Source organism: Ochotona princeps, chromosome 1, assembly GCF_030435755.1.
Source record: "Ochotona princeps isolate mOchPri1 chromosome 1, mOchPri1.hap1, whole genome shotgun sequence".
NCBI lineage: Eukaryota > Metazoa > Chordata > Mammalia > Lagomorpha > Ochotonidae > Ochotona > Ochotona princeps.
Genome location: NC_080832.1, coordinates 48,438,950 through 48,464,473, shown reverse-complemented (window position 1 = coordinate 48,464,473; position 25,524 = coordinate 48,438,950). Strand labels below are relative to the sequence as shown.

The 25,524-nt window shown below is 41.8% G+C and overlaps 1 protein-coding gene across 1 annotated transcript; it reads right to left on the bottom strand.

Moving 5' to 3' along the window:
- Positions 1–1,108: 1,108 nt before the first annotated feature.
- On the bottom strand, positions 1,109–24,961 carry HDAC2 (histone deacetylase 2). The gene is made up of 14 exons (XM_058656771.1): positions 24,705–24,961; positions 18,194–18,306; positions 17,003–17,120; positions 15,450–15,524; positions 14,888–15,026; positions 11,407–11,548; positions 9,616–9,708; positions 9,432–9,540; positions 6,150–6,290; positions 5,841–5,949; positions 5,129–5,259; positions 4,253–4,408; positions 2,120–2,177; positions 1,109–1,478 (listed from the first exon to the last, which is right to left on the bottom strand). Exons 1-14 carry the CDS (start codon positions 24,754–24,756, stop codon positions 1,448–1,450), a joined length of 1,467 nt encoding a protein of 488 aa, XP_058512754.1. The 5' UTR covers positions 24,757–24,961; the 3' UTR covers positions 1,109–1,447.
- Positions 24,962–25,524: the final 563 nt, after the last annotated feature.

The following is a 25,524-nucleotide window of genomic DNA, read 5'->3' as shown; positions in this document are numbered from 1 at the left end:
TTTCGTAGCAGGGGACATGGACAAAATGAAACACCTGGCGAAGTTGGACACAAAGGTCTCCTGCTTCTGTGAACTGCTTAGAGTTAACCATAAACAGGCACAGAAAAACTGACTCAAACATTTCCTGAGCATTGTCAATTTTATCTTAAAATAATTGATTCGGGCCTGGAGAGAGTCCAATGGTTTTGGCAAGCTACTAAAATGTGCTTCACAACTATTTGCTCAATATATTAGTGGACAGAAGCTCTCGCTCTGTTAACACTGTCTTTTAAATATATAAATAAGTCGCCAAAAAAAAAAGTGACAACAGAGGCCAGATCATTTAAACACAATAATATAAGATCTGGTTGTCCATTTGCAAATAGTAATAAAAAAATTAAACAGAGCCAGAACTCACTCTTAGCTCAGGCCTATAACCCACAGCATCCAGGACGCAGGTTCAGGACCGTGCTCAACTCTGAGCTCTGCTTCCAAAGGCTTTCAGTGCTCTTGAGAAACAGATTTCAGCAGAGGGATTTTACAAATCGTGGGCAATAAAAAGCTATATGGAGTATAGGAGGGGAAGAAGGCACCTTTGGCTTCCTTGCATGTGACACTGTGACTCCACAGTACTCCGACCACGAGAAAGCAGAGGAGGAGCCTCACACTTGGAATGCTTGTGCTCCCGGGAGTCCGGGAGTGCCGACTCTCCTGTCACCCACCCTGCAGGGCTGAGTCAGGCCTCACCTTCTGCTGACTCCTTTTGTCAGTCCATCCTTTGGTGGGTACTTACTTCCCACTTCGGTATTTGGTGAGGGTGCCAAGAAAGACCTAAGCTCACCATGCATGCAAATTTCCTTGACTGATTATAGATTTTTCCTTTCATTTGAACATTTCCACACCCAATTTTTAGTGGTCAATGTTTCGGCTCAAGGATAATTCCTGTGACTCGTTAGCTCAGCTTGCATTAATTCCATACACATCTTCACTGACACTGACTGGCTAACCTAGAAGGCAAGTGGTTAATTGTTGTTCCTGAAGCAACAATCTTTCAAGCTCTAATTACTATTTTTGGTATCACTATCTCCTAAAATAAGATTTCGTGTTATAACAAACAGGCCACAGACAATCCAAGTACAATTTTTTAATAAAGGTAATTATAAAAGATGGAAAAATTAGCTCAGAAAGGCCAATGACTTCTTTAATAGATCATGTTGACATAATAACACATCAGTTTTAAATACTATTACATAGAGCATGGTGGAGAAAAGAAATTCTGCTTCATAATTAGAAAAATTCACAATAAAACTCGCCAAGAACAAAAACAAAAAAGCTATTTTGAAAATAAATACAGTCCATGCTAAAGTAGTATAAAACGGAGCCAGAGGTCCTCAAAAAGAAAACAATTTTCCTCCCAATATTTTCTCACTTTTTAAATGGTTTCTTGAAGTAAATGAGACTTTCAAATTCAAGGGTTGTTGAGCTGTTCCGACTTGGCTCTGTTAAGAGGCAAGGTGAATATTAAAAATGGCACAATCTTGGTTTGAATGCACTGCCCAATAATACTGATTCAGTCCTGCAGGTTTGCCAAGAAACACACTCATTAACAAAACTTTAGTTATTTTGAGATTCACCACTGCTATAATCTCTTCAGTAGTTTATAATCTATCTCAAGCTGTCCTGCAAAGTTCGCAGAAATTATGTGACCACATATGTACACGCTTTCTTACAGTAAAATCCTGAATTATATTTTTACTCAGAATTTAGTAGTTCAATGTTTGTTTACCTATTGCATAACACTAAAAGATTAAATACAGAAATAAAGCACCATGAAAACCATGAGTGCACATGTAAAAGTGAAAGTTTCAAACTGATTTCTGTTTAGTTACACAAGTAATTCTCGTTTTTAATGAAAACTACTTAATTAACAGACAAGCAGTAAACAGAAAACATATAAACCAACAGTCAACACGGCACGGGTCTCACACACTAATACAGACGGTGTTTGGAGGATCTCACACAACTGTTATCAGGTTCAGTTCAATCTTCTTAGTACAGATACCAATAAAAACACACACTCCAAGAAAATGGATTTTTTAAATAATAATAATAATAAATTACTTTAAGGAGTATTATTTACCCTTTGGTATCTGTCTTTTCAACACTGTTGTCCTTTGCTTTATCTTCCTCCTTAACATCTAAAACAAAGATTAGGAGAAGATTAAAACCCATTTTAAAATGTAATTCAAGAAGCAAGTTTTGTTTTAGATATTACACTAAATGACAGAAGCTAAGCCTCGCTCTAAGCGCCCCTCTGCACCTTTGGTTCTCTTAGTCACGACAGCGACTATTAACAGAGGCAGCGCCGTGGCATGTCCTGAACAGCGAATACATTTTTGGTGAATTAAACAGGAGAAATAAATCATTCTGAGTAGAGAAAAAAGAAATATCCCAACTTAAAAGGACTTTTAGGCAAGAAGAAATTGGCAGGCCAAAGGCTGGAGCCATACGAGAACAAGCAGACTGACCGAGCCAGAGGCGGAGCTCGAATGCGGGCACCCCTGGGTTTTGTTTCATTTCATTGTGCCTTTTTGTTTGTTTTATTATTAAAGACTTATTTACTTTAAAGACAGAGAGAGTGGGGTGGGGGTGGTGGAAGGACAGGGACAGAGAGGCAGAAAGCTACTCCATCTGCTGATAAAATGTCCCTACGAGCTCTGTCTGGGCCAGGAACCAGGAACTCTCCTTCCCCAGGTATGCCAGGGATTCAAGCACTGTGGAAGAACCATCTGCTCCCTTATCACCGTCCCAGAAGGAAGGTGAAGGGTAGGCACTCGGATCCAGGATGTAGGCATTCCAAGAAGTAGCTTAGCTTACTCAACAATGCCTGCCTCCAAGGGTCTAGTCTAATCTATAAACAAACACTAATGTTGACAGGACAATATGAATACTATGGCACTGTTGTGGCTTTGGTTCAATTTTAATCATGTAAACCTAAACTGAAAGTATTAAAATGAAATGGGAGCAGGGAGGCCGCAGCAGTAGCCTAGTGGCTGAAGTCCTTGCACTTCGTGCACTGGGATCCCATATGGGCGCCGGTTCTAGTCCCGGCAGCCTCACTTCCCATCCAGCTCCCTGCTTGTGGCCTGGGAAAGCAGTGGAGGGCGGCCCAAAGCCTTGGGACCCTGCACCCGCGTGGGAGACCTGGAAGGGGCTTCGGGCTTCAGATGTGCAAGGCTCTGGCCATTGTGGCCACCTGGGGAGTGAACCTCTGTCTCTCCTCCTTTCTGTATACCTGATGTTTTTAAGGAAACGGGGAAGGGAAGCATTAAAAAAGGAATGGTCCCACAGATTCTGACCCACAGATAAAAAAAAAAAAACAGGCTTTCTGTTTTCTATACACTGAGAATTTTAAGAATCACGAGGCCTAATAATCAAATAAAGAAGCAGAGTTTTAAAAAATCAGCAAATAAAGTACTAAAGAACTACTGTAAGATGAACTCAGACTATGCTATTAAGCTAACAATAAACCCACTTTTAGCTAAAAGAGTAATGAATGCTAAGCATCTTAGTACTTTCTCACTTGCAAGTAAGAGAAAGCAAAGACGCGACTTTAGAAAGTCAGCGTTAAGACTGACCAAGCACGTGGGCCTCTGCCCCCATGGGGGAGACCCCGAAGGTGCCCCTGGCTTCAGCCTGCGTAAAGCAGAGCACAGAAGGAAGGAGTCTCTCCCTCTTTCTCTGTTACTCTCGACTCTACTATGACCAGAATTTCAGGATGCCCATGGGCACACAGGAGCACCTGGAAGCCAGCCCGACAGCCCTCTGGAAAGCTCAGTTTACAAAATGACACAAGAACGGTAGCCTGTTGAGGAATGGATCCCCGAGTCAAAGAACGGCACTAGATGCAAACATTATCTGAGAATTTCAGCTCTCTCCCGGATTAACAAATGAAAGTATAACTTGTCCTCTCTCTTGGCACACTTAACACTCTTGTAAGTAAACTACTTTCGCGTATATCTTCAAGACAACATAATAAAGTTTCTTACATTATAAAATCAAATGAGTAATGACTTGGAAAGATTTCAAAGAAAACTATAAGTTAAACTTTATATGAAGGAATGTTTACCCAGCACACCCACCTCTAGTGTTTGTATAGTTAGCTTTAAGAGCTCATAAAAATTTCAGTGCTTCAATGTAGATCTCAATGTCAAAAAAAAGAAAACCAACAAAAAAACACCCACAAAGACATTTGCCAAAAAATAAATCTGACCTGCTTTCTTGTCCTCTGTCTCTTTTTTGTCTTCCTCCATCCTAGCTTTTTTCGCTCCTTTCTTATGATCGGCCACATTTCTGCGACCTCCTTCCCCTTCATCCTCAGAATCGGAGAATTCTTCATCACAAGCTATCCGCTTGTCTGATGCTCGGACTGATACATACATAAAATTTTAACAAAAGTTACAAGCTTTAAAATCATTACAGAATACTCATATAAATGCACTAATCAGTCACCACATTTAAAAGTACAGACTTTTTAAAGATTAGAACAAAACGAATGGTTTGTCTCAACATTGAAAAATAAGCTTTGGTTTATAAACAGCCCAAAATGAAATGTGGAGATGATAAGTATTTAGGGATTTCTTTTTTAAAAAAAAAAAACAAAGAATTTGGCATGTGGAAATAATACATCTATACCTGAAAAGTAACCTACTTTAAGGTTGTTACGAAAAACAAAACAAAAAACAAAACAAACAAACAAACAAAAACCCCACCAGTAGTGCCAATAATAAGAGATGTTAGTCATCTGCATCATCCAAACACAAACCATTCAAATTTCAGCACAAATAAGGTAGGGCTGTAAAACCAAATAGCAAGTGCATATTATTTAACCCATTCTACTTTGGGTAAATGGCATGTTTTGCTATTTATAATTGACTATATTTAGGTGGTGACTTTCTGGAAATTTTCAGTCATACACATTTAGTAATATAAACTGAAACTGAACACTCAAATCAGACTGGGGGGATTAAAAAAAATTAAAAATGGGCAAAGTAATAATGGTACTTGTTTCAGGACCAGTAAAACTTTTAAGTATCATTTTAATGATTTAGGAAAATGTAACGGAACACAGATCAAGGCATAAACTCACTAGAAATTCTCTTGTCTGGATCTTCTCCGTCTTCTTCGCCGCTGTCTTCATGGACCGCATCCTCTGGAATAGCCTGCATCTGGACACCAGGTGCGTGAGGTAACATGCGAAGATTCTCAAATAAACGCTGTCTAAACACACAAGCACAGGGAACAGGCAAAATCCAGCTTATCTGATGTTCCTCAAAGATGAAAGATAAAACATTAAGCAAAAAATTTCATCCTTTTCCTAGTTAAGATTTACTGAGCAGTGATAGTTTACATGTACAAACTTCACTGCATCTTTACAATTTAGAAATCAGTATTATATTTTATCCTCCATTTCAGCGACTCATAAGCACAGCGAGTCTATGGTAAAAGACAAAAAACCCAAGCCTGGTAGATTACATTCTATTAATGGAGATAAAAATTCCCCTAAAAGACTAAGGGAATACGAAGGCACTTCACAACCCAGAGGTAAAATGGGGTCAAAAGAGAAATTTATTTTGGTATAAAAATTTATTGAAATCCAAAGATATTTTTCATGAATTTCTCACAGGCTTGGATTTCATTTTTTTTCTTTACACTAAAACATACTGTTCTTTGAGTTCCACTGTCCATGAACTTCCTGCAGCGAATAAAGCTTGGATCTACTTTCCTTGGTCCTCTAGTGAAACCCTCCCTTCTAAGACACTGTCAAGATGAGATGGTTATAAAGTAACTCAATTTCTTACTTTATCTTTTCCATGTACTCCGGAGTATTCTGGTTAGTCATGTTGGAAGGGCTAATATGCAGCTTGAAGTCTGGCCCAAAATACTCAAAGTAATCATTATATGGCAATTCTATCAAAAACAAAGACAAAAAAATATATATGAAGTGCTAAGTACCCACCCAAATTCACATACAAAATCAGACGTCATATTTCCAAAGAAAGGGTTTTAAGCAAAGTATGAAGTAATTTTCTTTTAAATCATACAAGTACCCATCCACTTCTGAACAGCAGCAACCCATACAATCCAGGTCACACAGGAAGGACACTCACCATTGGGGATTTCACAGTCCAAAGCCACTGCGGTCTCATATGTCCAACAGCGAGCCACATTGCGGATGGTGTATCCTCCTCCCCCAAGCATCAGTAATGGCAGGTTAAAAGTTTTAACAACTTCTACACATTTAGCATGACCTAAGACAGATAAAATTTGGGTTAACAGAAAATCTGCATGCTATCAAGTTTGCAAAGTGAAATTCTCAAAACTAATAAATTCAAAATTTTACTCTACCAAATTAGGTTTTCTAGACAATTTGGAAACAAAAATTCAATAAACCTTTAGTCCAAAACGTCATTAGTTATGTCTTACATGTATCATTTTAGCAAATATTTGATAAAAAAAAGTAAAACATGCAACTACTAAGATTAAAATATTATCAGAAGATATTCATGTGAGTTTACATGGAAAAACAATTTGGATGAATGAAATATTACACACAATACATTTTTATCATTTTCACTTACAGGCAAGGCATATCCAGAATAATTACATATTACACAGAGTTAAAGGCTAGGTTATGTTTGAATGATTGTATTAATTAAATTGATTATTTTATCCAAGATTATAAACCTAACTGAAAACACATATTCCCTTTGGAGCCACACCTCAGCAGTCATTTATAAATTGTGAGCAATTTTCTTGGGCTATTTATACATATTATATAATCTTGAAAGAAAGCAAGCAAGTTCCTCAATTATAAAAGAAATGCATGCCTGTCCAAAAAAAAAAAAAAAGCAAAAGTATCAAGAAAAAATTCAGCCAAACCCAGACAATACTCACTTTGAAATGTGAGTTAATGAAAATCAATTATTTGTTCTCTGTGTTTGTATTCCTGTGAGCATTTTCAATATTCAAAAATGTTTTTGAATGACACAGTCCAATTGTTATTACTGCTACTAGACACATTTGCTTCTTATAACAGACAAAAGCTATTTGATACTTTTAAAGAAAGAGTGAAAATATAAAAAAACTGGCTCAGCATGATGGCTCAATTGGTTAGTCCTCTGCCTGCAAGCTCAGGCATTCCATATGGTTCATGTTCTGGCTGTACCATACCCTATCCAGCTATCTGCTTGTGGCCTGGGAAAGCCTACAACCGTGGGACCCAGCACCCAGTGGGAGACTTGGGAAAGGCTCCTGGCTTTGGATCCGCTCAGCTCTGGCTGTTGCAGCAATGTGCGGAGGGGAAAAAAGGGAACAGATGGAAGATCTTTGTCTCTCCTTCTCTCTGTAAATCTGCCTAATAAAAATAAACAAATCTTTAAGAACACATAAAAAATTAACTGACTTCCAAGTAAGTTGCTAGCACACACCCACACATACATTTACTTTTGTTTCATCCTCAAACCTGACAAAAATAACTATAAAAGAATGTCTTAAAGGCATTTATGGGCCTGGTGGTGTGGCCTAGCAGCTAAAGTCCTCGCCTTGAAAGCCCCGGGATCCCATATGGGCGCCGGTTCTAATCCCGGCAATTCCGCTTCCCATCCAGCTCCCTGCTTGTGGCCTGGGAAAGCAGTTGAGGACGGCCCAAAGATTTGGGACCCTGCACCCATGTGGGAGACCAGGAAGAGGTTCCAGGTTCCCGGCTTCGGATCGGCGCAGCACCGGCCGCTGTGCTCACTTGGGGAGTGAATCATCGGACAGAAGATCTTCCTCTCTGTCTCTCCTTTCTGTATATCTGACTTTATAATAAAAATAAATAAATCTTAAAAAAAAAGACATTTATAAAATCCATAAAAATAAACAAAGAGACATAACAGCAAGAAGGTAACTGAAGACACCAAGTACGTAGATAAGACATAACTACTCAGCACATCTGAGAAATGCAAACAGCAGCCAGCAGTGGAGAAAGTTATTCGTAAGCTGCAACTGTCCTTCTACACGCTTCATAACTGAAATGCTATCTAGACAGTAGAAACACAATGTAGTTTAAAAAGAAAAAAAAAAAAAAACCACCCAAGAATCCTGACTTAAACTGAAAAAACTAACAGTTCACATATATTTTAAAAGCCTCGTAGTTATATCACTTTTAGTATCTATTTTGAGGCAAATATGCAACTTAAAGTATTCAACAACATGAAACCGCTATGACTACTGTTGATCTACCAAGAAAGAGTAAATTACTTTAGTTTGGTTCACCCAAACACTGAACAGAAGAAATCATACAATGGTTAGATTAACAACAATCACAGAAGTTTTGTTTTAATTGATTTGTTAAGAATGACAGACAAGACAGAGATCCTTGTTCTTCCTGGTCGATTCCTCCAATACCCATACCGTCGGGGCTGAGCCACAGCCTGGAGACCCAAGTCCGTGAGTTCCATTATTCATTGTCCCCTGCCGCCTCCCGGGACATGCACTAACAGGAAGCTCGAATTAAAAAATGATCTGGGACCCAAACCCAGGTACTGACTTGGGATACAGATGTCCCAAGCAGTGACTTACCCACTGCACCAAATACTTCATCCCACATGGGCACCAATTTGTGTCCTGGCTGCTACTCTTCTCATCTAGCTCCCTGCTAATGGCTCTGGGAAAGCAGCAACAGACGGCCCAAGTGCTTGGGTCCCGTCACCCATGAGGCAGACCTGGATGAAGTTTCTGGCTCCTGGTTTTAGACTGGCTCAGCCCTGGCTGCTGTGACCATTTGTGGAGTGAACCCTCAGATGAAATCTCTCTCTTCCGTAACTGACAAATAAATAAAATCTAAAGAGAATAAAGAAAAAAAGTGAAACTGACAGATATTTGATGTAACTGAATATATGGAGATGTCAGATTTTGGAAATTTAGCAATGAGTAAAGAGAAAACTAAGTAAAAAAACAAAGGAAAAAATTTAGAAGGGAAACTGCCCAAGTGAAATGAGTTGTTAGCCTAAACACTGAATACACAACCTAAACTGTTTTTTGAAAATACAAGTACAGCAAGTGGAGTGTATATTGGAGACAACAGAATCTTCTTAAGTAACAAGGTACATTATTATTGTGTGCAGAATCGTAAATGCCAAAAGAACCAGCAAAAAACCTGAAAACAGCTGTCATAGTTGGGACTGCAACCAGCCTCAAATAGCTACTCACGAACATACAGTCTGACAAAAGAGGCACACTGCTCGTCATACAGGAAGTACATTTAAAAGACGGTGAGCCATGACAAACAAAGCACACAGTTCACTGCTAATGAGCAGGGGATGTGGGGAGGAACCACACTTTAATGGCAAGTCCCTGAGAAGAAAAGTCATCCACCTGGAAATGACAGCCTTATTAAAGCTGCTTACCTTTGACTGTTAAATTGAAGCATCCTAGTCTGTCGCCAGATAATGAGTCGGCCCCACACTGCAATACTACAGCACTAGGCTGATACATCTCCATTACTTTTGAGATGATCTGCACATAAGACAACAAATTAGTATCTCTAATAGCATTTAAAAAACCCAGCTTAAATCTGATAACACAACTTACAGGTTTAAATATCTGGCCGTAAGACTCATCATCTATGCCATCTCTCATTGGAAAATTGACAGCATAGTATTTGCCTTTTCCAGCACCAATGTCCTGAAATACATAAACAGAAGGTAAGAAACGCTTCACAAGAAAACCTGACTATTTAGCTGCCACAGTACTTTTAAGATGAACATTGGGCAGATCGTTTATGAACAGAACCATCACATGGCACCCACTAAATATGCACAATTTTTATATGTCAGTTAAAACATTTTTTAAATCTAAATAACAAGCCCCAGCCTTGAACTTCTCTTACAGATTGAAACGGGAACAATAGTGCATGTTCCTCTTTTTACACAGTTTTTGGTAGAGAGCTGGAACAGAAGTGGAGCAACCAGGACTCAAACCAGCCCCCATACCAGTCTTATGTTTTCACTGGCTAGACCTTAATGCCAACTCCTTGAAAAAAAAATGTCTTAAATTACAGTCAGCAAAAGCCTAGCGGATGACAGAATACATTAAGTGTTTTAATTCTTCATACATGCTTCAAACTTAACAATTCAGGAAAAATGCTGGTTTAAATACAGGTTATAACCTGTGCACCTCATGTGGACCAGATCAGGGAAAAACCAGGCTGGGCTGATTATTCCTACTGGTGCAATCTACAATTAGAGTGGGTGAGGGTTGTTAGGGCTTAGCCACAGCATCAGATGGCACAAGCTGGCACTGGGGGCTAATTCTGTCAAGTCAAATCACAGAACCACCTGAAGAGTGCATCAACCAGGATTGAGAGAGACCCGGGAGGGAAATAGTAGGTTCCCCCCTCTTGGGTTACCACTCCCCCGGGAGGGCATGAAAACTAGGATGGGGGCTGGGGTGGCTAGACAGAGAGGCACTCAACAACATCCGTGAGGGCTGGATGGTTGAGTTGGTTAGATGGAACTAAGCTTTAATACCCATTGACAAGTACAAGAGCCAAATGGGATGGGGGACAGACTGGTCTTCTGCTACACATACTGGCAAACCAGGGTACGGGGCGGGCCTGGTGGGGTTTATTGTGGGTTGCTCTGACTAGGCTGCTGCTCCCACTGGTTGATGTGAGGGCCGAGTATGTGCTGGGCAGAACCAGGCTGGACTGCTAATACCCACTGGTTCCAGTGGAAGTCGGGGCTGAAAACAGAACCAACCCAGCAATTGCAACCACCAGCTGATTGGGGCGATGGACTGTGCCGGGCCCTGTTCTTGCTAGTACACACAAGAATCTGGTCTGGGAACACCTCAGACAAAGTTTCTTTGGGGATCCCCCCAATCGAGCTTCCGGACTCAGAACCCTAACCATCAAAAGACAGAGGACAGAACAAGTCAATCAACCACCTCAGCTATACGTTGGCAATGAAAATACTGGGCAAACGGAGACTATGATGGACTATGTCAATCAGTGGATTCTCCAATGACCGCATCGTGCTTGGAGTGGTGAGAGTGGCAGCAATTCGTAACTGCTCAACTATCAAAATCACTTAAGCAAGACCCTTGGAGCATGCCCCACATCTGGGACCTGGGGTGGGAGGGAAACTGGGTGGGGCTTCTCCCTAAATTTCCCCTTTACCTCAGATAGATGAAGGAAACAATATGGAACTAATTGTCTTGCCCATCTTTCTGAAGTGCTTGAACCTTTTTACCCTAATTATGTCAAGACTGTCAAAAATAAATAAATAAGAAATTAAAATATACCACATTTAAAAAAAAATAAATACAGGTTATAAACCTCTTGCTAATCTCATATTCATTCAAAATGGGATTTGGTCTTACCCTCAAGTCTCCAGTACCAGGAAAATACTCTCCGTACTTATGGAAGGACACTGTCATTACACGGTCTGTAGTATAAAAGGCTTCTTCCACACCGTCCCCATGATGAATATCTATATCAATATATAAGACCCTCTGATGATACCTGAAAATAAAACCACAAAGCAGCCTATTGAGTTTTTATATTCCAGAATGTGTAATTTCTTTCTAATTTTACGTCCAGCCTAAGAAATCACCTGATAGTTTCAGTCTTAAATTATAAAATTTCCTCTGGGAGAAAAAAAGGAGAAAATCTATTTTCTTTGTGAAGGTTGTCCTATTTTTCATGCATCAAACACGCAAGCACATTTTAATATTTTAACTGAAGACCACACTATACTCATGATTGCTTATAAAAACCTCTTAGTAAGTCTCCAGTATTTTTCTTTTTAATTAGTGGTCTGGCATTCTGTGACAGGCAGGTTACACTACCACTTGTTGACATTGGTGCTGTGTTGGTTCAAGTCCTGGTTGACCTAATTCTGATCTAGCTCCCTACTAGATGGTCCAAATACTTGGGACCCTATACCCACACCAGGGACTCTAAGATGGAGTTCCTCGCTCTTGGCTTCATTCTGGTCTAGGCCTGTCTCAGCTGTTTGGAGGAGTGAACCAAAGGATAGAAAATCTCTATGTCTTTCCCTCCCTCTCTGTAATTCTGACTTTCAAAGACTCATTTATTTGAATAGCAGATATACAGAGAAAATTTTTCCATCTAGCAGTTTGTTTCCATAAATGCCTGAAACTCCATTCGTGTTGGCCAGTACCCAAATAGTTGGTTCATCACCTGCTGCCTCCCACGTGCATTTGCAAGAAGCTGGGTTGGAAGCGGAGGTGGAACTTGATTTCAAGCATTTCTGTGTTAGATGTAGGATTACTAAGATGAAGCTCAACAAGCTAAACCCTAATGCACACCCTAAGTTTTAAATTTATTTTTCAACTACTTACTTCATCTTCTTAAAGGGCAGAAAGACAGAAGGGTATAGTGAGTTAAGCCATTTGAGATGCAGGTATCTCATATTGACCCTGGTTAGAATTCCAGCTGCCCCACTTCTGAGTTCCTTGCTAATGGCCTGGGAAAGCAGTAGAAGATGGCCTGAGTGCTTGGGCCCCTGAACTCACAAGGCAAAAAACGAAGCTGCCAGCTCCAAGCTTCAGCATGGCTCAGTCCCAGCCACTGCAGGTGTGGAGAGAGCCAGCAGATGAACATATTTCTCTCTGTGTCTTTCTCTCTGTGTATCACTGCCTTACCAAACACATCCCTCCGACAAAGTTTAAATAAAGAGATATCCACTAGCTCATTCCCCAAGTGTCTCCATCAGCGTGAGGTCAAGCCTCAGTCAGAAGCCAGAACTCCATGTAGGTAAGGGTCCAAAGCACTGAAGTCAGCATTTCCTATTTTGCAGTATGCATTAGCAGGTATTTTAATTTTTTAAATCATGAAAAAAAGAGTATTTCATGTTGTGACAATTATATGAAGCTCAAGTTCTAATTTCTAGTACTAGACAACACGTGGAACTCTCCTAGAAGTTCATTCTGATGCTTAATGTACTACAAATCCCACTATGGCAGTTACGCCATGAATGTATTTTGAAGCCACCTGAACCACTGCATCTTGACGTATCATTAACCATGAACATCCATGCAAAAAATCACAAAAAAGAAGACGTGTACTTCAAATATCACCTTCTTAAAGTGACACATACTTTGCTATTGTATTACACGTTAATGTATCCTGCTTACTAGGTAATATTTCACAGCTACCCTAAACTTGTAAAACATAGGCTAACATTTCCAGATTAAGTACCCAAAATAGTACTTACTCTCAACTCATTATAGGAAGCAACATTCAAACAGTAGGAAATTTACAACAGTGAATCTCATTGCAAAGAAATTTCTTCACAAGGTTAATAAAACAAAAAGGCTGCATATTAGTTTGAATTGCTTTTCACAAAATCAATTCAATTATGTTTACAGTCAAAGGAATGTGCTAAAACTTTGCTCAAAGAATTGAAGAAACTAGAATCAACATCAATAAAAATACAGAGCAGGGGTTGCCAAAGTGACCCAGCATACTAACTCTCTACCTGCTGTTTCAGCATCCCACATGGCACAGGTTCATGCTTTTGGCTACTGCACTTCCTATTCAGCTCCCTGCTTCTGACCCAAGAAAGCAGCGGAGGAGGGTCAGAGCCCCCAAAACCCCACACCCACATAACAGAACTGGGGGAGGCTTGTCTCCAGGCTTTAGATCAGCTCAGTTGTAGTACTGCGGCCATCTGGGGAGAAAACCAGCAGTTACAGGATCTCTGTGTCTCTCCTCTCTTTAAATCTGCCTTTCAAATAAAAATAAATAAAACTTAAACAACAACAACAAAAAAGCAAACGATTTCAAATGATTTTCCTTGGTTCTCAGTAAGTTAACATAATTTACACTGACATCCCTCAGTTACTATACATTTGAGGAGTCAATACCAAGTTTTAAGTGACTGAAAAATTAGCTTCTGTGGAAAGTGTACATGAAGTTAGTTATACAGAAAAGTTTTTTAATATTGAGACTGGCAGAAAATATATCTTTGCAAATCTCCAAATCATAAGTGCCTTTAAGGTTTGAAGGCGATTTCAAATACAGAAGGATAATGCTTAAACATTCAACTCAGAAATTTAGGTTTACATTTATGTCGATTGATTAAAAACAAAGCCCTGCTCAGATAAGAAAGGTAGGCAGTTAGCTAGGCTCACTCAACAGGCAAACACATTTCCTTTAATACTGGTTTCAAAATGTGCCTGCAAGTGGAAAGTTACAAAAATGCTTACAACATAATCTTCAAGGTTTTGTCCTTTTTCACTAGTTGAAACTACAACTCAAATCTAATCTGTTAAGCTATTTCTACTACAGTTGTGTTTGTACAATGTACACACATATTTATATTTAATAAAGTTTTATTTATTTATTTCAAAGTCAGCAGAATTTGAGAGAGAGAGAAATATCTTTCATCTAAAGGTAAACTCCTCAAGTGGCCACAACTGCAGGGCTGGACCAAGACAAAGCCAGGAGGCTCTCTCCAACATGGCAGGCAGAGGCCCTGGCACTTGGGCAATCTACAGCTTTCCTACACAAGGAGCCGAATGGAAAGAGGAGCAGCCTGGACTAGAACCAGTGATAAGCAAAGCAGGCGCCACAGGTAATGGTCAGCATGCAGCACCCAAACACCAATTCCTACTATTTCTAAGAGGCAGTCTCAAGTATTTATATAGTTATATATTCACATTTAATGATCCAAGGATTGACAAATTTCCTGTTTTCTATGTTAGTTTATAATGAATTCCAAGATCATTAGCTCTATTTCAGCCTACCTACCGTTTGCTTGATATTAAAAATGCCAGACTTACAATTTTAATAAAACATCTTGCCACAGGAAAAGTAACAACACAAACAACTTACTTGAGCAATTCAAGTATGGCAAGCACAATGTCATTAACATAACAGAATCCTGACGCTTCCGACTTTTTGGCATGATGTAATCCTCCAGCCCAGTTAACAGCCATATCCGTCTGCTGTCGGTTTAACTTCACAGCTCCAGCTAAGAAAGAAATACAGCAGAATTTCTGCATACTTATAACACACTAGTATAACTGGAAAATTGCTATGAGTATGTCATCAGTAAGCAAAAAGCTTAAAATTTGAAAGCACAAGGATCACTATTTAGAGCAGTAACAGTTTCTTCTTCAAATTATTCCCTGATAGTTGATAACTGATTCAATAATAATATCAATAGAATGAGAATTAATACTGGTAGCCAACAAAGAGGGAAAAGAAGTCTTCAAGTGAAAATGTAAGTAAAAATACATGCACGTATACACTCTACCTATTATGTAAGACACAGCAAACACAGCTGAAGTTCACTATGAGCACACTGACTGCCTCTGTTAACTTCTGCCTTAAATAAAAACCGAAATACCACGCTCAGACCAACACTAAAAACTGATTTACTGAGGGCACTTACCAACTGAGCCACCAGTTGAGAGCTGACAAAACTCAAAGAGTCCATCAAACACAGGGCAATCTTCTCCAACATTAACTGTGGAGAATTTATTGCATTAATTTCAATACATTCTACAAAGAATGAAAACTTTTTCTCACAAAAACTATTCCCCACAAGTGATTTTCAATACAATCATATAACATAACAATATCCACCTATGACTTACAACTTGGATTCTATCTATACATTACAGCATAATCAATATTAAGCCAAAGGATGTATCCGTGTATATGCTATGGATTTGTGAGATGTCGATTCGTGGTGCAGTATAATCACCACACAGGTTCAATAAACACTAATGAGAATGAACTCCAGTAACAAGCTTTAAAAAAAAAAAATACACTTAACACTGTTCCAAATATTTTAAGATGACACTTTATATTCTATCTTTAATCCAATTATGATCTTTAAGGATATATTACTTTTAAACTACAAAAGAGATTAAAAGCTTCACTAAAATTCTAATAATAAGAAAAGCAGAATATATACATTATAGTGCAGGTTAACCAAAGCACACAAATAGAACGAAAGCATTCTCTCTTAGGACTGGGATAATGAAGCATAATTTTCATTTCTGAAACAAGGAAGTAAGGTCTCCCTACCGATATCCACGTTATCTCAAACGACCAGAGTAAGAAACAGAGTAGACAGAAGACCACCCAAATAGCAGGTTCACAGATTAGTAAGATTCACATGGGTTCATAACCTTAAGTAGCTTTTGCACTGTTAAATCCATCAGAAAATAATGGATAATGCCATTAGCTTCTAAAAATACTAACGTATACAGCTCAATACTAAAATATACTTTTAAAACTGAAACTTGGGCCTGGCGCAGTAACCTGGTGGCTAAAGTCTTTGCCTCGCATAGGCCAGGATCGCATACGGGTTCTAAACCCAGTGGCTCCACTTCCCATCCAGCTCCCTGCTTGTGGCCTGGGAAAGCAGTCAAGGACGGCCCAAAGCCTTGGGATTCTGCACTGGCATGGGAGACCCAGAAGAGATTCCTGGCATCAGCGTGGCTCAGCTAAAGCCATTTGTGGCTGCTTGGGGAGTAAATCAATGGACAGAAGATCTTCCTCTGTCTCTCCTCCTCTCTGACTTTCCAATAAAAAAATAAACAAAAACCTCAATGATGCAGGCATTATTAAAAAAAAAAAAATACTGGGCCCGGCGGCGTGGCCTAGCAGCTAAAGTCCTCGCCTTGAACGCCCCGGGATCCCATATGGGCACCAGCTCTAATCCCGGCAGCTCCACTTCCCATCCAGCTCCCTGCTTGTGACCTGGGAAAGCAGTCGAGGATGGCCCAATGCATTGGGACCCTGCACCCACATCAGGAGACCTGGAAGAGGTTCCAGGTTCCCGGCTTTGGGTTGGCGCAGCATCGGCCCGTTGCAGCTCACTTGGGGAGTGAATCATTGGACGGAAGATCTTCCTCTCTGTCTCTCCTCCTCTCTGTATATCTGACTTTGTAATAAAAATAATAAATCTTTAAAAAAAAAAATACTGAAACGTACATCTCTGCATCTGCTTACTATACTCCGACATGTTGTCTGGTCTTATGGACCGCAGAAACTTGATGTACTCATCACTGTGGTATTTTGTCATTTCTTCAGCTGTGGCTTTGTGGGGCCTCTGTAAGAAACAATAAACATCAGAATTTAAAATTACAACTGGTTTTATATTAGGATTATGAATGAAAATATGTAATTCTCTCTCATAATGTTGTCAACAGAACTAGGTTGACAGAACAAATTCCAAAACTACTCCAAATGTACACATGTGTGTTAAGAAAACAGAATCACTTAAAGCTAGTCAACTTTCTTCAAAAGCACAGGTATTGAACAGGCATAATACCAACTATGAATTAGTCATTCTTTGCATTCTGTTGGAATACACCGAATTGTTAAAGTCAAGCAGGCATTTGTAAACCCAACTTTCACTAATTTTAATTTTCAAACATCCTGCTCAACATCTAAGACCTCATCAAAGAAAGGCCTGTCAGAGACTCCTTCTAAGTTCTAAGTCTGTGTTTATGACTTCTTTCAGTTGCCTACCCTAACCAACCTTCCCTGTCCTGAAGAGCTCAACTTCACTGATGCACAGGACTTCACTCTACCCAGATTCCTATTCAGACACCTCTCTTCTCTAAACCTCTACATCAGAGAAACAGTAACTTACACATACTACTTGACATGGTCGGTTGCTTTATTCCTCTCCCCCCCCATAGGAAGGAATTGTTTCTTCTTGTATTTGGTTATCTACACCTGTTTGAATCTACAAAACACTTAAGGTAATTGTATTATTTTGTTGTCTCTTTCTGCTTCGCAGTAACAGAGTTCCACATATTATATATCCAACAAATGTTTTCTCTACTAATCCCAGGCCAATCCATTTCGACAGCCTAAGCACATCAACAATTACTGTAACAAAAATATTTACTATGCTAGATGGAGTTGCTCTCCAGGAGCATAAAAGCGTAAGATAGGGGGAACTGTCTTTAAAATGGTCAAAGCAAAATAAAAAGGGGCTACAGCTCCCAAACTGGGTTTTCTATGGAAAAAAAAGAAATGAAAAACAAAACAAAACAAAACAAAAAAACAAAAGGAGTGTTTTCTTCCAGATCCACCAGCTGAATGCCCTCCAAAGAGAAAGTATGAAAACAGCTACTAACAAGGTGCTGGGTATTTATCAACAGTTATACTCACATATATTTCCATTTTTCTGTATAAGCCATAATTTAACAGCAAGTTATGAGTCATGCGGATCCTATGAGGTTTCATGGGATGTCCCTGTCCATAATAGTAGTTTCCAATATCACCTAAAAGAGAAAAGACGTAAACTGAACAACAGAGACAGAAGTTTCCTCATGAAAAACCTGAAATTTATGTATGTCAAACATCAGAAAGCATTCACCACCAAGGCAAAATTTCATTGGATACTTTAAATAATGATTTGTTTTATTTCTAAACTTCTTTTATAGTAAAGAAAACCAAGACATCACACAAACCTTTAAAAGCTGATAACTCCAATACTAATAACATTTATATTTGTAAACTTAGTTGCTCAGAGAAGTTGTGTGTGTTTGTTTTTTAATTTTTGCTCCTCAAAGTGATATCAGCTTTTAGCTGCTATCTGATATCTGACTTTAGCTGCTAAGCTATGGCACTAGGACCCACCATTTACATTTTAATCAAGACAAAGTATCTTCTATCAGTTTTAAGAATCTAATGAGATCACTAATCTCATTTAAATAATCAATGAAATAATTCAGGCATTTAAAGTGTTATCCTGATTTTCATCAAAATACTTAATGGTTTACCAGCGAAGAAACAGCCAGTAACATCATCTCAAGGTGTTTTTTAAAAATTGAAAAATACAAAGAAATGCCTGTGGAAGGGTTGGTGAAGTGACATAGCCCATTAAGCATCCTACAGCAGAGGGTAATGTGAGTCCAGCCTACTCAATTCCAACTCCCTGCCAATGCACCATGGAAGGCACAACGACCTGAATATTTGGGTCCTCACCATCCAGGCAGGAAGGAAGGATGCAGTTCCTGCACCCTGGCTTCCATCTGAACCTGACCTAGCTGTTGGGCTCATTTACAGTAGTGAATCTGTAAATAATCGAAGTCTGTCACTTTATCTTTCAAACAAATATAAATTAACAAATAATTAATTATTTACCCATAATTTTTTTAGAAACAGTTCACTCCTCTATAAGAAACAGTTCACTCTTCTATATCTAGAACTAGATGTGTTTCAAACTGCAAGACTTCAGATTTTATACACGGAATACAGTTTGTGTATATATCAAATATTCTGGAGTCTGAGCAGCATCTCACCATCAACAATACACATGAGTGAATATCCACAGGAAGCTAAACATTATAAATACCCAAACACAAACTTTTGCAAATTCAGATCATTTTTGATTTCTGGGCTGTGAAATGTACTTTCATCCCTAAATATAAGCTGACCGCAAAAAAGACCCCAGAAACAGAGGGAGGGAGGTTAAGGAAAATCTACGCCATTCTTTTTGTCCCCCAGATTACTTAACAGGTTTTAATATGTGTCAATCTGCCTCTTTTGAAATACTTTCAAACTTTCATAGTAACCTTCTTTCTGGATTTTACTCCAGCCCCAAGGCCATCTCAGACTTCTCAAATTCATTAATTTAAATCGGTCAATCAGGGCCAGCTCAGTGCCTGCCACTCAGTCACTGTTGAGCACCCAGCAGTGAAGAGTTCCGCCTTATATATGCATGTTCGGCATCCTCCCGTTTCAGTATTTTAGCACTGAATTTCTCACATTTCTGCTCATCCTCTATTCCTTGGGATCCAAACTCAGAGGAAGTTCTCAGCAATTTCAGTCGAACTGAACACAAGTCTGAGCCTGAGATTCGCCTTTCCAATCTCAGGGAATGGTACTGCCACCCACCTAGCTGCTCAGCCCAGACATTCAGAGCCATCATTTATTCTTACCAACAACCCCCGGCTCCAACTCCATTTCTAATCCAACAACAAACTCTTTTGGTAATATTTCTCAAAACCCACCTTAAGTGTGTCCATTTGTACTGAAAATGCAACCATTACATTTTCTTTTAGGATTTATTTTTATTGGAAAGGAACATTTTATAGAAAGAAGGAGGGACAGAGAATGATCTTCCTTCCACTGGTTCATTCCCCAAAGGGCTGCAACAGTAAAACATGAGCCAATTCCATGCCAGGAGCTTCCTCCAGGCCATGTGGTGCAGAGTCCCAAGGGTCGGGCTACCTTCCACTGCTTTCCCAGGCCATAAGCTGAATGGGAAGTAGAGCATCTGGGACAAAAAGCAGCGCCTATATAAGATGCCAGCGCTTTCAGGTTGAGCATTAGTTGAGCATGAGTGCCAACCCAGCAACCAATACATTTGTGTACACCAGTTTGCATTCAACTCTAATTCTACCATACCTCCAATTATGAAACCTTTAATGGCCTTCCAATTTCTAAATAAAAGTCAAAAATCTCTTTCCTTTTCTTAAAGTTATGGGAAGTCTAGTTCCATAGTACCTAACCTAGAAACCCACAGTCTCTGCTTGCTTTTTTTGTTAAGTAGAACAAGTTCAACTTATCTGGCCCTTGCAGTTCGTCTTGTCTCTAGAAGAGCTCTTTCAAGGCTGGCTTATTCTTCTCTGATTACCCTACCAAAACACCCCTTCTCTTATTCTCTAATGTAGACTATCATTTCCTTATTATGACTTTTAAATAACAGGTTTAAAGAAAAAATTCTCAAAAGCAGAGTTACAAAGAGAAAGGAAGAGAAAAAGAGAGACAGAGACACACACAAACAGAAACTTCATCTTTCTGGTGGTTCACTACCCAGACTGCTGAAGCTCATCTCGGTCTCCCACACGGCTGGCAGGAGTCCAGGCCCAACAGGCTTTTCCCAGGAGCATCAGCGGGAAGAGGGATCACAAGTGGAGCAGCCAGCCTCTCACTGGCACCCATGAGGTGTTGGTGTGGCAGGCAAGGGATTAATAGGCAATGCCAAAATAAGACCCCTTAAATAATCTTCTATGTGGCACTAAACAGGGACATAAAACCTATCTTGTTTTCCTAAAAGCAAAACTGACTTGGTAAGTTATGGCTGGCATCAACACAGAGGATCGATGTCAGGACATACTACATCCTCAGAGTTTACCTTTTGACTCTGTTTTCATCCATGTTTCAATGTCATCAACACTGACTAAAAAAATCACACCCCCTTTCCAATTCCGACTGGATTCTTTTTAAGAATTTTCAACCTTTAACGTGTCCATTACATTAAAGAAATGATTTTTATTAGCAGTGGGAATTACACTAAAAAGAAAAGCCTTTAGGTTCTAAATGTGAATCTCCCCCCGGACATGAAATCAAAGTCAGGGTGCAAACGGAAAGTGGTACCTAACAGGGGTATTAATCTGGTTTCTTCTATAGCAACAGATAAATGTCCAATATTCTCTAACTCCGATGGTTAAGAACAACACAGAGCTGTTGTGAAGGCTGCACTGGGCAATCCTCCCCTTGCATTTGTTCCATGAGGCCAGTGTGATGGCTCAACTGGCTAATTCTTAGACTGTTAAGAGCCAGAATCCTATACTGGCACTGGTTTCATGTCCTGGCTGCTCCACTTCCCATCCAGTTCCCTGCTGTGGCCTGGGAAAGCAGCAGAGGATGGCCCAAAGCCTTTGGACCCTGAGCCAAGTGAGCGACCTGGAAGAGGCCCCTGGCTTCAGATTGGCTCAGCTCTGGCCATCGCGGTCGCTTCGGGAGTGACCAGTAGACGGAAGATCTTCCCCTTTGATTCTACTTCTCTCTGTAAATCCGCTTTCCAATAAAAATAAATAAATCTTAAAAAGAAAAAGAACACAGAAAATTATACAGCAGTGTTCTGTCTATAAAAATATGAATTAGCTAGTTATTCACTGTAACTTTATCGCTTCAAACTGCAGAGATAAATTAAACCCTTTGTCCTCACAAAGTTTATATTCCAATAGGGACAGAGACAAAAGGAGGGCAGTACAAATGATAAGAAAAAAGCTGGGCAGCAATGATGATTACAGATTTCACCTCATCGTTATAGCTAGCTAAATCATTTTATAAAAACAATGAAATACACCTTTTGATATTCCTTCTTTCTTTTTAAGAACAAGTTCCAACCAGTTAACAAGCCAGCTAACTACTCAGGTCCTGCTACTGGCTCCACTCACTCCCAACCTAATCTATGTTGCATAACTTAAAATCTAAACGCTTTGGCCAAAGCTCCTCTATTTGCATTCTGTGTTGCTATTTCACAAATTGACAAAATAGGCTTTCTGATTACAAGAATTTAATTAAGAACTACTGGAAACATAATGTAAGGGTCCCTTCTCAAATGAGTCAAATCAGAGTCACAGACAGGCTGCAGTTAAACCTCTCTCCTTGCTAGCCATTAGGTAAAGTACCGACAACCAACTCCGACATCCAAGCTCTCCCCAGTTGCACCCTGCTCCCACCCTCTCTGCAAAGGCTCTTTCACAAGTGGGCACAGGAACAAACAGTTGCTGAGAAAACCGCTACCCAAGGGTACCTCCTGCTTCTACACTTCAAGCCTGCTGACAAAAAGTTACAGAGCACTTTATTCCTTGTAGCCCACACTGCCAACTGTCACTGACAAGTGTGGGAGCCTGAGCACCAATCTGCAACTTGTTAATTCATTCCCTTTGCCCTGAGCTTGTATCTGCCCGCCCCCCCCCACTCACTTACACACACACAATCTCTAGACTGGAAACAATGTATTGTTAAAAACTCACTTATGGTATTATGGGTAAATTTGCCACCTGAGTCCATGGTTTCCCACACAGGCCTGAGATTGTTGGCCAGATGCTCCACTTCCAACCCAGCTTCCTTCTACTGGTCTGGGAAAAGCAACAGAGAATGGGCCAAGAATGCGAACCCCTGCTGCCCACAGGGGAGATCCAGAGGCATCCTTCCTGTCAGGCCACTGTGCTCACATGTTGAATGAACCAGTGGATGGAAGCTCGCTCTCTTTCAAATAAAATCTAACAAACACACAAGGTTTTAGCATTTCTAAGTTTTCTAGGGAAAATGGGGTGGTTTCACCAACAACCCAAATTTAAAAATTCATGTGAAAATGTACTACCATCTCTACAGTGCCAAGATGGTACAATCTCAAACCAACTTACACATATGCAGTACCTTCAAAGAATGCGTTTTAAATGAGACCTGTTTCTATTTTGTCCCAGATATTACGGATCAATTTAAGTTTTGTCCTGCATTATTACTTAAATTTCCCACAAATGACTCAGGTGGTAATTTCCTGTAAACCTGGCATTTAAAAAAAATGGATCACTGCTAAGAGGAATAGCACAGTTTTTCATTAGCTAAAGTCAGGTTTATTGTGACCACTTCTACCTTTCTAATATGGTGATTTATAAAACACTGTCTGTGACAAATGACTCCTCACATTTGTATTGCTTCCAATAAATCAGATAAACCTGTCAGATCCCTGAGCCTGGCATTGCTTCATTTCAGTTTTCCTTGTATGAAGAAGACACATCACCTAGCTCAGGTCTTTGCAAACCACTGTGACTGCTTTACTTCAGGCTGGCCTGGGATGCAGACATCAGGTTTTTAACGTTACCGTCTATTCCAGATCGCAGAACCCTTAAGCTGAAATCATCTTTTACAATTCACCATGTCGCCAGCTCCAGCCTGCCTGATTACTTAGTACTGCTCCACTGCTCCCCAAGTCTCTCTCCGGCAGCATTCCCATCACCTAAACTCCCCAAGGCCGCTGCCCCTGTGCTCTCCACCTCCAAAGCAGGGTCTACTTCCGGATCGAACAAAGAGCAACAACAAAGAAGTGGGTGGTAACCACCTCTCACAGAGGCAAGCCAGGACCCACCAGTCCCATCCCAGGCAGCAACAGCTCCACACTTCCCTCCGTCTCTCAATGGCGCTCCAACTACCTACTGCCAACTCGAGAACCCTAACAGGAACGGAGGCAGGAAGCCCATCAGTTTAAATTCCAAGAAAGTGGCGCTCAAACAACCGGGTGAACAAAAGGGGAGGGATGGAGGATGGAGCCCACGCGAAACACGAGTGTTGAGGCCTCCGCACGCCGGGCGAGGGCTCCCACTGCAAGGATCTCCCCTCCGGGCCCCGAGCCGTGCCGAGGGGGTCCGGGCAGAGGCGGGCGCGGGGACAGGAGAACGCGCTCGGCCCGGACGGGAGCCGGGCACGCCGGGCACGCGAGGGGGGCTGCAGGGGCGGAGCTCTGCGGCCGCCGGGCTTTGTGTGCAGCCAGTACCCCGGGGCTGAGGCTCGCGTGCGGGGGATGCCGGCTCGGGGCTCCCCAGGAACCGGCGCGCCCACGAGTGGCCGGCGGGTGGGGTGCCAGACAGAGCGCAGCGGGCGGGGTAGGCCGGCGCGGTCACCCCGGGCAGCCACCCACCCTCGCGGCTGCGGGCCCGCACGACCCGACGAGGAGCAAAAGGCAAGCGGGTCGTGCCCCCCGACGCCCGCCCGGGGCCGAGGGGCTCGCCACGGGGACCTCGGCTCGTCCACGGGTTGAGACGCGGCCAGGCGTCGGTCCCTCCTCCTCCTCCTCCTCCTCCTCCGCACCCCTCCGGCCCGGCCACCCGGCGCGACCCCCGGCCCGGCGGCCCAGCCCTTGCCCGGCCACCCGGCCACTCACCATCGTAGTAATAGCACACTTTCTTCTTGCCGCCTCCTTGACTGTACGCCATGGGTGCCCCGGCTATGGCTGCTGCTCGGCTCCGGCCGCCGCGGCTCGAGCGGGGACGGGGTGGAGGGTGCCGGGCCGCGGGGAAGCGCAGGTCGCAGGGGTCCCCGGAGGGCTCGGTACCGCCCGGCCGACGGGGCCGAGAGCGCGGAGCGGGGGTGGCGGCGGCGGCGCCAACTCGCGACACCGGGCAGGGGAGGAGGACGCCGAGGGAGGTGGGACCCGGTCACAGTGTCTTCGGCGGCGGCGGAGGGGGGCGCGCGAACGGAGCAGGAGGCCGCTTCTGACGAGGGTGACAGACCTCCACAGGAAGAATAGTCAGCGTGAGAGACGGCACCCTTTGAGGCCTTGCCTAGGGGGGGAAAAAGGCGGGCCTCCGCTCGGCAATCCCATGAGAGAGGACCCTGGAGGATTCCACCCTCCGATCTGCGCACAGTTGGTTGCGCCCACCCCGAGCCTGCGCAGTCGGCCCCGCTCCGCCGTAGTCCTGGCTGCCTGGACCCACGCCGCTCCCCTCCCCCACTGGGGCGAAGCTCCGGCCCGGCCGGCCACGTGCCGCCCCCGACGGGAGACCCGCACGACCCCCTTCCCGGGCCTGCAGCAGAGGGCTCCAACCAGTGTGCCCGAGGCCGCGTCGCCGGGTTTCCTCACGTGTTCACTTATTTTTTTTTTTTCTTTTGGCTTTTAATTGCTGTTGGGTGCAGATCTATTATAGGCCTTAAAGGAAGAGTAAACCGGCCTGGGTTGAATAAGCACTTATGAAATTCATTTA